This window comes from Physella acuta, unplaced genomic scaffold (genome assembly GCF_028476545.2).
Source record: "Physella acuta isolate Inbredline_101_S28 unplaced genomic scaffold, ASM2847654v3 ptg001078l, whole genome shotgun sequence".
In the NCBI taxonomy this organism is placed as follows: Eukaryota; Metazoa; Mollusca; class Gastropoda; family Physidae; genus Physella; species Physella acuta.
In genome coordinates this window covers 11,397-30,185 of record NW_026732595.1, presented here as the reverse complement: position 1 = coordinate 30,185, position 18,789 = coordinate 11,397, and the positions used below count along the sequence as shown (strand labels likewise).

General features: G+C 40.3%; 1 protein-coding gene across 1 annotated transcript in view; it reads left to right on the top strand.

The window, feature by feature from the left end:
* LOC131955548 (T-box transcription factor T homolog 1) overlaps nt 1–9,206 on the top strand; it is a 43,552-nt gene extending 34,346 nt beyond the window's left edge. The window contains exons 7-9 of the mRNA XM_059319705.1: nt 1,102–1,269; nt 6,710–6,972; nt 8,179–9,206. Of these exons, the coding sequence (XP_059175688.1) occupies nt 1,102–1,269; nt 6,710–6,972; nt 8,179–8,340 (593 nt within the window). The 3' untranslated portion in view covers nt 8,341–9,206. The remainder of the gene's footprint in view (nt 1–1,101; nt 1,270–6,709; nt 6,973–8,178) is intronic.
* The last annotated feature ends 9,583 nt before the right edge of the window (nt 9,207–18,789 follow it).

The following is an 18,789-nucleotide window of genomic DNA, read 5'->3' as shown; positions in this document are numbered from 1 at the left end:
AATATCTCACTTTTTAAAATCTCATTGTCAGTATTATCTCACTTTTTAAAATCTCACTGTCAGTAATATCTCACTTTTTTATCTCACTGTCAGTATCTCACTTTTCTATATCACTTTTCTATCTCACTTTTTGATCTCACTTTTTAATCTCACTTTTTTTTATCTCACTGTTCGTCATAATATCAGTTTTTGTATGTCACTGTTGGTCATATCTCACTTTTCTATGTAACTGTTCGTCATAATCACAGTTTTTAAAATCTCATTGTATCTCACTTTTCTATCTCACTGTTGGTCATATCTCACTTTTCTATCTATTCGTCATAATCTGTTTTTATCTCATTGTAAGTATCTTACACTTATCTATCTCATTGTCTGTCATACCTCGGTTTTTATTTAATTGTAAGTATCTCACACTTTTCTATCTCATTGTTAATCATGTCTAACTCTTTATCTCATTGAAAGAATATTATTTTTATCTCAATGAAAGAATCTCAGTTTTTTTTATCTCATTCTGTCATATCTCACAGTATTTTTATCTCACTGTCTGTCATATCTTAATGTTTTTTTCTCGCTGTCAGTGATATCTGTTTTTCTATCTCACTGTTTAAATCTATGTTTTTATCTCATCGTCTGCCTCATTAACTGTCGTATCACATTTGATCTCATTATCACTGTATGTCGTTATCTCATAAATATGTTTTTCTGATGTTCTTGATCATTAATCTTAACCGTTCTGTGTCATAAATTTATGTATCACAATTTCTTTATACTAACGTCTTTTTTAGGGTTCAGTGAACTTATCTCTGTCTTCATCGTCTTACCTCATAGCTCACATAGACCATTATCTCATCAATAGGTCTTTTATCAACCCCCGACACCCACTTTACATACGGTCTTTATTATTATAGGTCTTTATGTAAGGTCTATCACATTACGTTCAGTAACAAACTAGTCTTGTACACTCATTGTGAACTATTCAAATTCTCACTTAGATCTCAGTCAAATAATGTTAGTGAACACTAAAAATATTCAGTTCATATTAATAAATTTGGTAATAAAATAAAATAAATAAAATAACTTTTGAAATTTTATTTTTTTCAGTCGCAACGCCATGGTACCTGACGTCCCCCTCGGCCCACCCCTTAGTCCCGCCCCCCGCGCACCAGTTCGCGCCCCACCTCCCCCACTGCGACCGCCTGACCTTCCGATCATCCAGACAGACGCCCGGCTACCACCACCCTTACCAGCGGCGGTCACCCCCGCACCACAGTAAGTACACCACGCCCTGTGACGTCATACTAATCCTCCCCCCTCCCCCACATTCTCTCTTTTTCTGCCCGTCACCAGACCAGTCGCGATGTCGCCGCCATTTTTCCTGCCACCCGGAAGTCGCATCAGGCAACGAATTTCCGGCCTACAATGTCACGTCGCATCTGTTGTAAAGACCGCTTTAAAAAAAAAACCCGTTGTTCTGTCCACCATGGATATAGTCTTTTAAACCTTTCCGCCCCCCTCTTTTTCCTGTTATTTTTGTCTGCCCAGCTTTCCATACCGGCAGGTCACCCCCCCCCCTCCCCTACTACAAGACCGGCAGAGATCTCACGCGAGGGTACGAGATCTCGTGTAGGGTAGATCACGATGATGATGCGCAACAAAGCATAACACATAAAGTAATGATTGACACTTAATGCCGGCCCACCCAGGTGAAGAGAAAACCACCCAGCGCGTCCCCGGGCACGCATGAGTGACCCCGTGGTTATTTACCAGCCGGCTCGCCGGGGAGGCACCGGTCACGGTCTTTTATAAGAGCGGCTGACTCCGAAATTAACTGGGAGCCGGCTCATCGAATTTGAATCAGGGGATCGATGGGATCAATTTATGATCGAAATTTGTTTTTTTAGGTCAGCGGGGGAAATAGTTAAACCGCGAACATAGGCCATCGTACGGTAAGATAGGGCCATTGTACGGTAAGATAGGGGCCATCGTACGGTAAGATAGGGGCCATCGTACAAGATAGGGGCCATCGTACGGTAAGATAGAGACCATCGTACGGTAAGATAGGGGCCATCGTACGGTAAGATAGGGGCCATCGTACGGTAAGATAGGGGCCAACGTACGGTAAGATAGGGGCCATCGTACGGTAAGATAGGGGCCATCGTACAATAAGATAGGGGCCATCGTACGGTAAGATAGGGGCCATCGTACAAGATAGGGGCCATCGTACGGTAAGATAGGGGCCATCGTACGGTAAGATAGGGGCCATCGTACGGTAAGATAGGGGCCATCGTACGGTAAGATAGGGGCCATCGTACGGTAAGATAGGGGCCATCGTACGGTAAGATAGGGGCCATCGTACAAGATAGGGGCCATCGTACGGTAAGATAGAGGCCATCGTACGGTAAGATAGGGGCCATCGTACGGTAAGATAGAGGCCATCGTACGGTAAGATAGGGGCCACCGTACGGTAAGATAGGGGCCATCGTACGGTAAGATAGGGGCCACCGTACGGTAAGATAGGGGCCATCGTACGGTAAGATAGAGGCCATCGTACGGTAAGATAGGGACATCGTACGGTAAGATAGGGCCATTGTACGGTAAGATAGGGGGCCATCGTACGGTAAGATAGGGCCATTGTACGGTAAATAGGGACCATCGTACGGTAAATAGGGGCCATCGTACAAAATAGGGACCATCGTACGGTAAGATAGGGCCATTGTACGGTAAGATAGGGCCATTGTACGGTAAGATAGGGCCATTGTACGGTAAATAGGGGCCATCGTACAAGATAGGGGCCATCGTACGGTAAGATAGGGCCATTGTACGGTAAATAGGGGCCATCGTACAAGATAGGGGCCATCGTACGGTAAGATAGGGGGCCACCGTGTTGTGAGATTGAGGCCAGCCTGTTATACAATAAGGGCCACTAGTGTTGCAAGAAGGGCCATCTTGTTGTGATATAGATGCCAGCCTGTTATAAGATAACGGCCATCGCATGCAATAAAAACAAGGCCACTGAAGGTATTTATTGTCTAGTAGGCCACACAGTCGGTTGGTGTTGTTTACATACTCGGGTTTCTCCAGTGGGCGTGGTCTTCTACATGCTGTCTATTAGGTCATGTTAGCTGTCTATTAGGTCACGTTAGCTGTTTACTAGGTCATGTAAGCTATCTATTAGGTCACGTTAGCTGTCTATTAGGTCACGTTAGCTGTTTATTAGGTCATGTAAGCTATCTATTAGGTCACGTTAGCTGTCTATTAGGTCATGTTAGCTATCTATTAGGTCATGTTAGCTGTCTATTAGGTCATGTTAGCTGTCTATTAGGTCATGTTAGCTATCTATTAGGCCATGTTAGCTGTCTATTAGGTCACGTTAGCTGTTTATTAGGTCATGTAAGCTATCTATTAGGTCACGTTAGCTGTCTATTAGGTCATGTTAGCTATCTATTAGGTCATGTTAGCTGTCTATTAGGTCATGTTAGCTGTCTATTAGGTCATGTTAGCTATCTATTAGGCCATGTTAGCTGTCTATTAGGTCATGTTAGCTACCTATTAGGTCACGTTAGCTGTCTATTATGTCACGTTAGCTGTCTATTATGTCACGTTAGCTGTCTATTAGGTCACGTTAGCTGTCTATAAGGTCATGTTAGCTATCTATTAGGTCATGTTAGCTGTTTATTAGGTCATGTTAGCTATCTATTAGGTCACGTTAGATGTTTATTAGGTCATGTTAGCTCTTTATTAGGTCATGTTAGCTATCTATTAGGTCATGTTAGCTGTCTATTAGGTCATTTTAGCTGTCTATTAGGTCATGTTAGCTGTCTATTAGGTCATTTTAGCTGTCTATTAGGTCATGTTAGCTATCTATTAGGTCACGTTAGCTATGTATTAGGTCACGTTAGCTGTTTATTAGGTCATGTTAGCTCTTTATTAGGTCATGTTAGCTATCTATTAGGTCATGTTAGGTGATGCTAGATTTTCTATCGGTTATTGACTATTTGATTTAGGTCTAAGCCTACGAACCTTAAGATGTGCGGGGTAGAGAGCCTCTTAAAACTTTCTTGTGTGGGCCGCATTGAAATCTCTTTACATCGTTTAAAACATGGGGCAGTGCGCTACCACGGTCACCCCTACACCTACCCCAAATAATTTTCTATACATCAGAACGTTACCCCTCTAGGTACCTCGAGCCAACGATTCCCCCTTAACCCAAGACGCAATGTACGTCAGTATCACCCAGACAATGAAAATTTGACGAAAAGATTTGCCAAAAAAAAAACAAAAAAACAACGATTACACACACACAATTTTTTTTCCATAAGGAACTATAAAACAGCACATAAAGGAAAGTCAAACATTTTTTATAAATAATTTTCCTCAAAAATTTTTAATAAGAAATATTGAGCTGCGGTTTTCCAACAATTAAACCCATCCTGTTGAAATGACTCAAGGAGATGCATAGCATGGCAGCCTACCGTTGGAACTAGAAGATATCTATTGTGACAAATTTTGTGCTTTTTAGAATTTTTTAATTTTTTAATTTAACAAATGAGACGTTTATTAATATAGAAGGAGATACTATTGTTTTTAGCGCAATTTCCATTCTGGAGAATTGCGTTTATTAACCCGTCATTTCTGGATGTATGAATGTATGAATGGATGGATGGATGGATGGATGTGTGTCCGCAGCTTTAAGCCGTATCTCCTCCTCAACGAAGCAATATCGATGACTAGTTTCAAAAGCAATTATGTTAAGCAAGTTACGAGGATTTCTTTCATGGATTTCCTGGAAAAGCCAAAAAAAAACTCGAAAAAAGCAGTTTTTTGCCCATATCTCGGCAACCAGACCACTTAGCGACTTGAAACATGTACCAATCGATTCCTGCCATAATTTAGAACAATATTGCCGAAGAAAGTTTTCAAAAATATCCTTTCATTCGGTCACAAATATTTTTTTGAATTAATTAACATTTGGACCGAAATAGTAGGCATTTTTTCCAACCACACCACACGCGTCATCACGTTCAATAGCTGCACCATCACGTTCTATGGCTTCGTCATCACGTTCAGTAGCTAGGCGCGCAATGGTTTTTAGCCATGTAACTCTATTGTAAATAAAACATGTATTTTAACCAATGGTTTTACTAACCCTGCTCTTGATTTACGCTACGACAGAGCTATTTTTAGATAACATAAGGAAATTGCGCTAAAATTGTCACTAGACTTTTTAATTAACTTGTTTTTATTAATATTAACTATTACAAATTGAAATGTATCAAAAGCAATACCATTGTAGGATTATCGTGGTTATCTAATATATATATAGTCTAGATTTAGTTCAAATCCTTTTCTTTCACACCTTTGTCTTCTATTACAAATGTCTAATGGATATATTAATACTGGCAGAAAAAGCCATGAGCAAAAATCAATTTACTATATATCGTTAAGGAATATTCATACAAAATTTTAATTACTTTACTATAGTTTCTTAAAATTGTTTACACAAAATGTAGAAATGTAATAAAATATTACCAAATAATTTTTATAAAAAATGTGCTACACCTATACCCCAAAAATTTTATGCTGTATTATAAGATACATTACTACCACGGTAAAAATTTGACAAATGTGTAAGTCCAATAGTTTTTTTTTGGTGAATATTTTTGCTTCTCTCCCTTAGTCTGGGTGATACTGCCCCCTTGAAAAATGTCCAAAATCCGTTATGGAAATAAGATTTATTGTTGTTGCTGAAAAAAAATAACATCTGCATTAAAAATAATTATTTTGTGTTTGAAAAATATGCACGGAACTTATGTCAACCTGAGCTGCATGATCTGCAAAAGTTTAAAAATAAAACTAAGACAAAACAATGAAGCCATCTGGAACATTGGTGGAGTCACGTTGCTCTATATCACCAACCCAGCTTAATTAAATGATAAACCACTACCCACCATCACATGGGATATATGTCCATGTCTCATGTGCCCTTTTTCGATGGTTTTCATATCTTAATAACATGATTTTAAAGCCCTAAACAATCTGGTATTCAAAAATTCAATTTTTTTGTTATCCCGCCTGGAATCAAATATTATGCAATTAAGGTCTTGCCATTTGTATATTAGGTCATCTTTTTGTGTTGACCTTAATAACCCAGCGTTAAACTACCTGAGGTTAAGGTCTTTTTTTGCCATCTGTATATTAGGTCATTCCACCGTCATTCGGCTGACCGTAGATATTTGATTTAACTGTTCGGGTTATGTCAAACTACTTGCAAGTAAGGTCTTGCCATCTGTGTATTAGGTCATATTGCTGACCTCAGATATTAGGTCAAACAAATTGTCAGGGCTCTAGTTGTGCTTGTTGACAACACTGACCCTTCCTGCCACTGACGACCCTGAAAGTTGTCCCCGCCGTCAGCTACGACCCCCACGGGTTTTTACCTGTCACGCGTGACCTTTAGGGTCACACCAGCTGTCAGTGATGCTCCGGCAGGTATTTCTCCCCGGCGTGACCACCCCCCGATGACGCGCCGAGGGGTGGAACTCGGACATTTCTAGAATTTCCGCAAACAACTCATCTAACTTGGCGCGAAAAAAAAAATTAAAAACAACGCGAATTTTTTTTTTTTTGACCACTGACGAACCTATGACATTTGTTACAGTTTACCTAACAGTGATTGCCACTTCTCTCCCCCCCCCCCCCCCACTCGCAGGTAACTTTCAGCGTGACGTCGGGGCCAACCTACCCATGCTGAACCTGGCCTCGGAGAACTGGGCCAACATGTCCATGGGAGGGGCCCACGGCATGCTCACCCCGGGCCACCCCTCCAACAGCCAGTACGGAATGTGGATGAGTGGCGTCAGCAACCTCTCGCCCAATCAGAACTGTGCCATGCCGTCGTACCTACGTAGCCCCGCCCCCTACGGTCTCGCACCTACGTCGACGTCCAGCCCGACCATGGGCAACATCACGGTGGTGAGTACATCATGTTCTGGACATCCTCATTTATGACATCACGATGTCTTCATCACAAGACAACATCAATTTCAACTGTCTTACCTAACATCCTAAACCTTTTTGAAAACATCATAGCATCCTGAAATCTTCATGAGACATTAGTTAAATTAAGAACGAAGAAGAAGAAGACATTAGTACCAAACATTCAGTTACTAAACACGTTGACCACATCTCTTTATTACCAAATAGCTGTTTTAAATATATTTAATTGCACATTTTTTTAACTAAATTAATTGCCTAATGCCTTTGTTACTACACATCTGCATTATCAAATAAATTAATCACCAAACATCTTTAGTACTAAACTTTCTTTTAACGAAATATCTTGATGGCCAAATCACATTATTATCAAACATCTTAACCAAAGATCTTAAGGGCCCAACTTTAAAAAACATCCAAATAACCGATCATCTTTATTACCAAACATCTTTATTACAGGTCATCTTTATTGCTCATCATCTTTATACCAAACATCTTTATTACCTATCATCTTTATTACCTATCATCTTTATTATCTATCATCTTTATTATCAAACATCTTTATTGCCGATCATCTTTATTACCTATCATCTTTATTGCCGATCATCTTTATTACCTATCATCTTTATTCTCGATCATCTTTATTACCTATCATCTTTATTCTCGATCATCTTTATTACCAAACATCTTTAAACCAAACATCTTTATACCAAACATCTTTATTACCGATCATCTTTATTACCGATCATCTTTATTACCTATCATCTTTATTACCTATCATCTTTATTACCTATCATCTTTATTACCTATCATCTTTATTACCAAACATCTTTATTACTGAACATCTTTATTCTCGATCATCTTTATTACCTATCATCTTTATTACCTATCATCTTTATTACCTATCATCTTTATTACCTATCATCTTTATTACCAAACATCTTTATTACCAAACATCTTTATTACCTATCATCTTTATTCTCGATCATCTTTATTACCTATCATCTTTATTACCTATCATCTTTATTGCCGATCATCTTTATTACCAAACATCTTTATTACAAAACATCTTTATTACCAAACATCTTTATTACCAAACATCTTTATTGCCGATCATCTTTATCACCCCACATCGCCACACGAACCTGCCATCACACAATTAAAACACCCTCACCTTTTCCCCAGAACTCCGGAGGCGGAAGTTCCAGCAGCAGTCCCCAGGGACCCAGCGGTTTCGAACATCCGGTCTGTGACCTCAATGTCTTCTCGTCTCACGTGACCTCCACGACACGCCCCGTCGACGCGTCACGTGCCAGCTGGAGCCCTCTGACGTCACCGCCCTTATGACAACCAATGAACACGCAATCATGTTACCTACAGCAGACGCCGCCCAACTTCCTGTGACGTCACCGCCACGTCACGCTGCCGACCAACTCGGAACGTCATCCATAGTGCCAGAACAGTGCTGCAGAATGCCCGTCAAGGCAGCATCGAGAATTTTCTGCCTGCTCCGATACTTCAGCTCTTTAGCTCAATTAAGCTCCTTTTCCCCTGGAGCTTATTTTCATTCTTTGCTCACAATTTGTTAGCGGGATGGCGTTCCTGTCCATGACGTCACAAGATCTGGTGACGTAGATGCAGTGATAACCTGATTGCCGTGAGAATTGTTTCAGTGACGTCATTTTTTCAATGACGTCAGTTTAGTCAAAGACAGTCCTCTTTATGATGTCAAATTATTTCTGTTGTTTGGCGTCAGATTTGACAGCCATATTGGATGATTTGTTTACAAATGTTCAATGACCTACTTTTATCTCAAATGTTACTAAAAATAAACTTAAAGATGGCGGATATGTGATATACAAGCCGTTCTGTTTCCTCTACTGTGGTGGTGTATAGCTGCCAGGAGGTGTTGTGAGGACACCATGGAAGGTGTCATAACACCATGGAAGGGTGTCAGAATATCATAGAACGGGTGTGATGACACCATGGAAATGGAGGAAGCTAGAACACCACCAATAACGGATGTAACAACACCATGGAGGGTGTCAGAACACCTTGGAAAGGGGTGTTAAGACACCACGGAGAAAGGTGTTAGAACACCACCAGGAAGGGTGAGTCACCAGACCGTGACGTATGTTGTGTCAATACATTTGTTCAACATGTCCCAACTTAATTTATCAATGCCAAAAATGTAAATAAACATTGTCAGGTGGGGTGGGAGAATGGGGGGGGGGGTGAAGGAAAACCCACGGGCAGCAGCTAAGAGAAGGGGTGGGGGTAGGATGTCTCGTGCATAATTTAATGGGGATACAGTCAAGGTGATTGGGCTGCGCCATGCTATCTATGTGTACACACATATGCACATGTATATGTTCATGTATATGTATGCGTGCATGTACGTGTTCATCTATTTGTACATGTTTGCATGTATTTGTACATAGAAAGTGCATTTCAATTCATCAGAGATTCCGTTATACGATTTTTTGATTATAGAGAACAAACCCTGGGCAAAAAAAAAATACAATGTGTGAATCTTTGAAATGTTTTTTTTTATGTGTACGAGTAGGTGATTAGATATTTTGATCTATTTATATATTATGTGCGCATGCGTGGGAAAGAGAAAAAAACCTTCAGATTTCTTAATTTGTGTTTAACAATTTATAAATTGGATTTGTTGAATAAATTCAATTTCTATATTATTTAGATACTATTATTTATATTTTTTTCGACGAATAAAATTATGAAATGTCGGTACTGCCTCCAACCTTTCGTTGTATTTTTACATTAATATTAAAAATGTAACTTCTGACAATTTATTTATTCATATTTAGGATCGTTAACACAATTTCCTACAACATTTATAATATCCGGCATACTTCAACATAATAATTCCAACAATAGGTTCTTCACAAAATCAGTTTAAGTGTCACGTATGAAATTTCGCTTTAGATGTTCCTGTATAAAATGAAATATTCAGCTAGGCATGTTTTTTTTTTTCGAGAATGTCCATTTTTAGACTAAAAGGTTTTATGATGTAGATATGACCCACATTTTTCATATGTTGTAGATATGACCCACATGGGTCAAAGATGATGTAAATAAGACCCAATGTTTCATGAAATGATGTACATATGACCACAGGTGACCCATGTAGAAAAGTTGCATTTGTCAATAAAAAATTTAAATTATTTACATTCGGTGTAGTCACTAACTTAGCGTTCTATTTACGTGTGTTTGCTATTGAGTGTAGTTTACAGTTGTTTGTTATTGTGTGAGTTATGTTTGTTGGGTGTGTGGTTTACATGTGTTGGTGTGATTGTTGGTGTGTTTTATGTGTAGTTTACTTGTGTTTGGTATGGAGTGTTTGGTGTTGTGGTTTACGTGTGTTGATTGATTGTTGGTGTGTTTTATGATTGGTTTAATTGTGTTTATTGGTGTTGTGGTTTACGTGTGTTTGGTGTGTAGTGTATGGTGTGTAATGTATGGTGTGTAGTGTTTGGTGTGTAGTGTTTGGTGTGTAGTGTTTGGTGTGTAGTGTATGGTGTGTAATGTATGGTGTGTAGTGTTTGGTGTGTAGTGTTTGGTGTGTAGTTTGGTGTTGTGGTTTACCCTGTATTTGTTGATGTACATTAGTACAGGTCACTGTGTCTTGTGTGAGCTTATCCTACTGTTTCAAACAGCTCCACCTAGCGGTATGGACCTCAGATAAAACAACTACAAACATGTTGTGCTCTTGTCTGACTACTGTAAAGTTAACATGAAGAGTTGCCGGTGCAACTAAGTGCGCACGGTCGGCGTGTCAAAAAAAGATAACATCGGTGCCGCTGCACATATCGAATCATGGCCAAGCCCTAATCGAATTAATTTATTGATCGGACATTGCACGGGCAGCAGCTGGCATAGCCGACATGCACTGCTCGTCATTAGGTCACCGCATAGCCTGGCTGTCTAGATGATCGCCACATAGCCTGGGTGTCTAGATGGTCGCCACATAGCCTGGGTGTCTGGATGGTCGCCACATAGCTGTCTAGATGGTCGCCAGTTAGCCTGGCTGTCTAGATGGTCGCCACATAGCTGTCTAGATGGTCGAAACATAGCTGTCTAGATGGTCGCCACATAGCTGTCTAGATGGTCGCCACATAGCCTGGGTGTCTAGATGGTCGCCGCATAGCTGTCTAGATGGTCGCCACATAGCTGTCTAGATGGCCGCCACATAGCCTGGGTGTCTAGATGGTCGCCACATAGCTGTCTAGATGGTCGCCAGTTAGCCTGGGTGTCTAGATGGTCGCCACATAGTTGTCTAGATGGTCGCCACATAGCCTGGGTGTCTAGATGGTCGCCACATAGCCTGGGTGTCTAGATGGTCGCCACATAGCAGTCTAGATGGTCGCCACATAGCTGTCTAGATGGTCGCCACATAGCCTGGGTGTCTAGATGGTCGCCACATAGCTGTCTAGATGGTCGCCACATAGCTGTCTAGATGGTCGCCACATAGCTGTCTAGATGGTCGCCATATAGCTGTCTAGATGGTCGCTACATAGCTGTCTAGATGGTCGCTACATAGCTGTCTAGATGGCCGCCACATAGCCTGGGTGTCTATATGGTCGCCACATAGCCTGGGTGTCTAGATGGTCGCCACATAGCCTGGGTGTCTAGATGGTCGCCACATTGCTGTCTAGATGGCCGCCACATAGCCTGGGTGTCTATATGGTCGCCACATAGCCTGGGTGTCTAGAAGGTCGCCAAATAGCTGTCTAGATGGTAGCCACATAGCCTGGGTGTCTAGATGGTCGCCACATAGCCTGGGTGTCTAGATGGTCGCCACATTGCTGTCTATATGGTCGCCGCATAGCCTGGGTGTCTAGATGGTCGCACACAGAGCCTGGGTGTCTAGATGGTCGCCACATAGCCTGGGTGTCTAGATGGTCGCCACATAGCTGTCTAGATGGTCGCCACATAGCTGTCTAGATGGTCGCCACATAGCTGTCTAGATGGTCGCCACATAGCTGTCTAGATGGTCGCCACATAGCTGTCTAGATGGTCGTCACATAGCCTGGGTGTCTAGATGGTCGCCACATAGTCTGGGTGTCTAGATGGTCGCCACATAGCTGTCTAGATGGTCGTCACATAGCTGTCTAGATGGCCGCCACATAGCCTGGGTGTCTAGATGGTCGCCACATAGCTGTCTAGATGGTCGCCACATAGCCTGGGTGTCTAGATGGCCGCCACATAGCCTGGGTGTCTAGATGGTCGCCACATAGCTGTCTAGATGGTCGCCACATAGCCTGGGTGTCTAGATGGTTGGCACATAGCCTGGGTGTCTAGATGGTCGCCACATAGCTGTCTAGATGGTCGCTACATAGCTGTCTAGATGGTCGCCACATAGCCTGGGTGTCTAGAAGGTCGCCACATAGCCTAAGCTTTAGTTCTCAGTTTTGAAGTTTTAAATATATTATTTACTCTAGTGTAAGAAAGCAGTAGCTGCTTGAAACACAAATACAATTAGAAATAAACCGGGAGTAAACTCCCCTAAACTTTCTCGAATATTCTTATATAAAATAACAGGGAATGGGAACTCGGGCTATAGACATGCTTTTTAATCCATTTTAAATACTTAAAATTTTAAAAATAGAATAAAAATAGAATAAAATCTCGTAGACAAATTAATTGCACACTAAGTGAACGCCAAATAAATAAAGATGTGCATAATAGTGCGCAATATTATTAGTACTTTATGAATTTATATGCGTTTTTTGAGAAATCGGAAATAGGGTAAATTAGTACTTCCGGTCAACGAAAATTACTCAGAATTTGACAGAAGGTAGTGAATTAGATCTTTTACTTACATGTGAAATTTCATTTATCTATCTGAAATAGTACTGAAATTGATACGGATCTACGATTTTGATAAAATACTTATATATGAAATTTCAGCAACCTAGCTGTAACGGTACTCAAGTAATCGTGTTTACACACACAGACACACAGACATACAGACAAGATTGCAAAATTATGTTTTTCCGTATCAGTGAGATGTAAAACGTCGAGATTTGTAAAAATCTCGATTTTGTTTTTTGCACGATTACAAGACTTTCTCTATACTTCGTATATACGAGAAAGTAAAAATATAGAAGTTAGTTTATTTGAAAATAATCAAGGGAAAATACCTATTTTTATTTTCATAAAAGTCGTTAAAAATAAAGAGTGATTCTTTAGTGACAAAATAAAAATATAAATAAATTTAAAAGAAATGTTGCTATTTATAATAAAAAGCACTATTTATTTACATATTTCAAGTTTTGAAAATTGGAATATATTATTTTACTCGAGTTAAAATAAGAAAACAGTAGCTGCTTGAAACACCTAATCTGTACAAGTGTGATAGTCTACTTCCAACAACCGCTAGCTGTTTTAATTTGTTCTCAACAAAAAAATCAAATATTTTCTTAAATAAGAGCTTACCGATACTAAACGAATCTTATATTGAACTAGTCATGTTAAAAACCTTGCTGTTGTCATTATGTTGTTGTTTTTAAGTAATTTGTATTATTTTGATCGAGAAAATTGTATGGTTCAAAGCGTACACTTGTTATATGTATATTTATAGAATCTCGATCTAAATCAAATTTTAATGAAATAGTGGCGACCCATGGTACCATCATTATTACAGGCGACCCATGGTACCATCATTATTACAGGCGACCCATGGTACCATCATTATTACAGGCGACCCATGGTACCATCATTATTACAGGCGACCCATGGTACCATCATTATTACAGGCGACCCATGGTACCATCATTATTACAGGCGACCCATAATACCATCATTATTAGTCGACCCATAACACCATCATTACAGGCGACCCATAAGACCATCATTTTTACAGGCGACCCATAGTACCATCATTATAACAGGCAACCCATCATACCATCATTATTAGAGGCGACCCATGGTACCATCGTTATTACCATCAATCCATGATAACATGATGTCATGTACACCAACACAGTACACTAACACAGTACACCAACACAGCACACCAACACAGTACACCAACACAGCACACCAACACCGTACACCAACACAGTACAGCAACACAGTACACCAACACCGTACGCCAACACAGTACACTAACACAGTACACCAACACAGCACACCAACACCGTACACCAACACAGTACACCAACACAGCACACCAACACCGTACACCAACACAGTACAGCAACACAGTACACCAACACCGTACGCCAACACAGTACACCAACACAGTACACCAACACCGCACACCAACACCGCACACCAACACCGTACACCAACACAGTAGACCAACACCGCACACCAACACCGTACACCAACACAGTACACCAACACAGTACACCAACACAGTACACCAACACAGTACACCAACACAGTACACCACCACAGTACACCAACACAGTACACCAACACCGTACACCAACACTTTAACACCAACACAGTACACCAACACAGTACACCAACACAGTACACCAACACCGTACACCAACACAGTACACCAACACAGTACACCAACACAGTACACCAACACAGTACACCAACACAGTACACCAACACAGTACACCAGCAACGTACACCAACACAGTACACCAACACAGTACACCAACACAGTACACCAACACAGTACACCAAAACAGTACACCACCACCGTACACCAACACTTTAACACCAACACAGTACACCAACACAGTACACCAACACAGTACACCAACACCGTACACCAACACAGTACACCAACACAGTACACCAACACAGTACACCAACACAGTACACCAACACAGTACACCACCACCGTACACCAACACTTTAACACCAACACAGTACACCAACACAGTACACCAACACAGTACACCAACACCGTACACCAACACAGTACACCAACACAGTACACCAACACAGTACACCAACAACGTACACCAACACAGTACACCAACGCTTTAACACCAACACAGTACACCAACACGGTAACCAACACAGTACACCAACACAGTACGCCAACACAGTACACCAACACAGTACACCAACACAGTACACCAACACAGTACACCAACACCGTACATCAACACGGTACACCAACACAATACACCAACACAGTACACCACCACCGTACACCAACACTTTAACACCAACACAGTACACCAACACAGTACACCAACACAGTACACCAACACCGTACACCAACACAGTACACCAACACAGTACACCAACACAGTACACCAACACAGTACACCAACACAGTACACCAACACAGTACACCAACACAGTACACCAACACAGTACACCAACACAGTACACCAACACAGTACACCAACACAGTACACCAACACAGTACACCAACACAGTACACCAACACAGTACACCAACACAGTACACCAACACAGTACACCAACACAGTACACCAACACAGTACACTAGCACAGTACATCAACACATTACCTCACCCTTAGGAAGATGGAGGCCATTCACCCTCTTGCTCCTATGTGTTTTACAACGTGTGAGATGGTATAACTCAAATCTACCTCGAATTGTCGTTCATGTGGTTCACTGTTACACTTGCAACATGTATAGGCTTTAAAGTGGTTGTGGGGGGGGGGGGGAGTTCGCAGACTCGACCACTTAAAACTTTTCCTTTTAACACAATCAACGTCTTGACGCCAGATTTGAATAAAAGTTAAGACAGTAACTAACTTTCTTCGCTAAGACAACGCGACCTCTGTCGTTAAAACATCACCACCTCACACGTGTTGAATTCTCGTGGGGACGGGGCTGGTCAAAGATAGGTAAAGTTAAGCACGAGTAGAGGGGGATAACCCAACGATATACTACATAGAGTTATACAGTTAGGCAGGGTCATAATGTGTTATTTTAAAATCCAATGTTTTTTTTTTCAAAAATTACCTTGTCGGAAATATTAGACAGAGGATAGCGTATGCGGAAATATTTTCTTTGGTGACATTTTGTCCGGGTAACTTAAGCCAGGAGGTATATTTCCGAAAAATAATTAAAACGAAATTTCCGGTGAAATTTTCCGGAGAAAAAATGTCTGAAAAATTTTACGAAAGAATTTTTACGGTAATATTTTCTCTGGTGAAATTTTCACAGAGAAATATTGTCCGGAGATATTTTTCCCGGACAAAATTAACCTATTCTATTACCGTCTGTCGCTCACCACTCCTCACCAGACTGGCGCGACTCAACACGACGTGAAACGGCCATGACCTTTACTTCCATTAATAGCCTGCATAAATTATAAATTTGAAACAGAACTCGATACTCCAGTCAAAGTAAAAAAAAACCCAGCTGTTAGGCTTTTAGTGTCGGTGTATTAGTTTCACGGCAGCTGTCGTTCTACTGAGTGTTGGTGGCAGGATGGTGCAAGATGTTACACGCTGACCAGTGGTCATCGAGTAGTCAGGTGTAACGTGACGCTGGTAGTAGTAGTCAGTTGTAGTGTGATACTGACCATAGTGGTCATTTGTAGTGTGATACTGGCCATAGTGGTCAGGTGTAGTGTGATACTGACCATAGTGGTCATTTGTAGTGTGATACTGACCATAGTGGTCATTTGTAGTGTGATACTGACCATAGTGGTCATTTGTAGTGTGATACTGACCATAGTGGTCATTTGTAGTGTGATACTGGCCATAGTGGTCAGGTGTAGTGTGATACTGACCATAGTGGTCATTTGTAGTGTGATACTGGCCATAGTGGTCAGGTGTAGTGTGATACTGACTATATTGGTCAGGTGTAGTGTGACACTGACCATAGTGGTCAGGTGTAGTGTGATACTGACTATATTGGTCAGGTGTAGTGTGACACTGACCATAGTGGTCAGGTGTAGTGTGACACTGACCATAGTGGTCAGGTGTAGTGTGATACTGACTATATTGGTCGGTGTAGTGTGACACTGACCATAGTGGTCAGGTGTAGTGTGATACTATGGCCACTACAGAGATGCGTGTGATGATATGAGCGGGCAGACTTCACGTGTGATACCACAATCTTACAAGGCTGACGTAACAAGCGATGTGAAAACGGACATGACATTAACACTGCCTTTGCACTCGCGACATGTATAATATACATATCTGGAAAAAAAAACAACGTTCGCAATAGGTTAATTTTATCACAACATGTATAAGGGGGGCATAATCACTCATTTCGATGTTTTTTTTCTATACATGTATGGTATACATGTCGACACATTTTAGTATACATGTCGCAAGTGTAAACGCGGTGTAACACTGTCTGTGTCGAAGCGTCCAGAGTAAAAAAAGATTGCGGGCGTCTGAATTCATTTTTTTTTCGTGCATCTATTTTACGCGCCTGGGTAAGACAGAAGGCAAATGGTAACATGGAAAAGTACAGAGGCCGAGGTTAGTTTACTAACTAAACCATTTCATCAAAACACTAACATCACAGCACCACTCCTGGCGGCCCGCCAGTCTGTTGAATCGGTGGGTCACCGGGATTTTTTTCTCGTGTCCCTGCCGTACCCCAAGTATTCCAAGTTGTGTAATCAATTATCACTATTGATTGGGAATAGAAAAAAAAAAGATTTTTTTTCGTAGACATCCATCTAGTATGGGACTCCGTGGCCTAGCGTTAGACTTCTACCCGAAAGTTTCGAGTTCGAATCCGACTTCAAGTCCCTAGAATGTCTCTGAGTCCACCCAGTTCTGATGGGTACCCAACTCGCGTTAAGGAAAGTAAAGGTGGCGGGGCATAATGTTGATCAAACAATCCCTTCATATGCCGACGTCACAGAAACAGGTGAACTCTACTTCACTTGCACCAAGGACCGTCAGGTTCGAAAAGGTAACATTGCTTTTGCTTTCATCCACCCAATAAGTCCATTGACATTAAAAAAATTATTCTTAAGTCCAATAAAACCCCGCCTTGGTCAACTTCGTCTTCTGTTGTGTCATCACATTAAAAATTAAAGAAATAAATTAAAACTTAAAATGTAAACATAAATCTCACATAAAAAAACAAATCAAATCTATGGGAGAAGTTTTTATTATATTCACAAATGAAAAAATGCACTAAAAAGTTAATTAGATTAGCATGACCTTGCTAAAAAAACAAAAGATTGGGCTCTAAACGATGGACATTGGATTTAGGTCTACTTGTATTATTTTATAGAACGTTTACCTATGAACTCCCTATAAAGGGAACATATTTTACATAATAAAGCATTTAAAAATGTGATATAGAAAATTATCAGATAGGGATTAATTGTGGTTATATTGTTGTTTACAAAATAATATCTTTAATACATCGATGTATTTTTTGAACGCAATTCATCAAGAATTTTGTGTTATACAAGTCCAATTAATTTCTTAATTCATTATGTTAATAAATACATTATTATGCAGTATTATTATTATTGAATGTGCTTTTTTCTTAATAGCAAAGCATTTTCTAAAAAAAATGTTATACCCTAATTTTTTTTAATTACTTAATTATTTTTTTTGTATCAAGTGTATTGATACAATACACAAGTAACACAAATAAAAAAAAATTCAATTTTAAAAACACATGCATTACAAATTACAACACATATATAAAATATTATTTTATTTTTTCACATAAAAAGGATACTATTTAAAAAAAACAACTAATTTTTATTCACGATCAGTTAATTATATTCAAAACCTACCCCCCCCCCCACACACACACACACAGCTAACGAATTACATTTAATCCAGATAATGTTTTACAGTCATCCAACATACATTGAAAACTAAAATTACG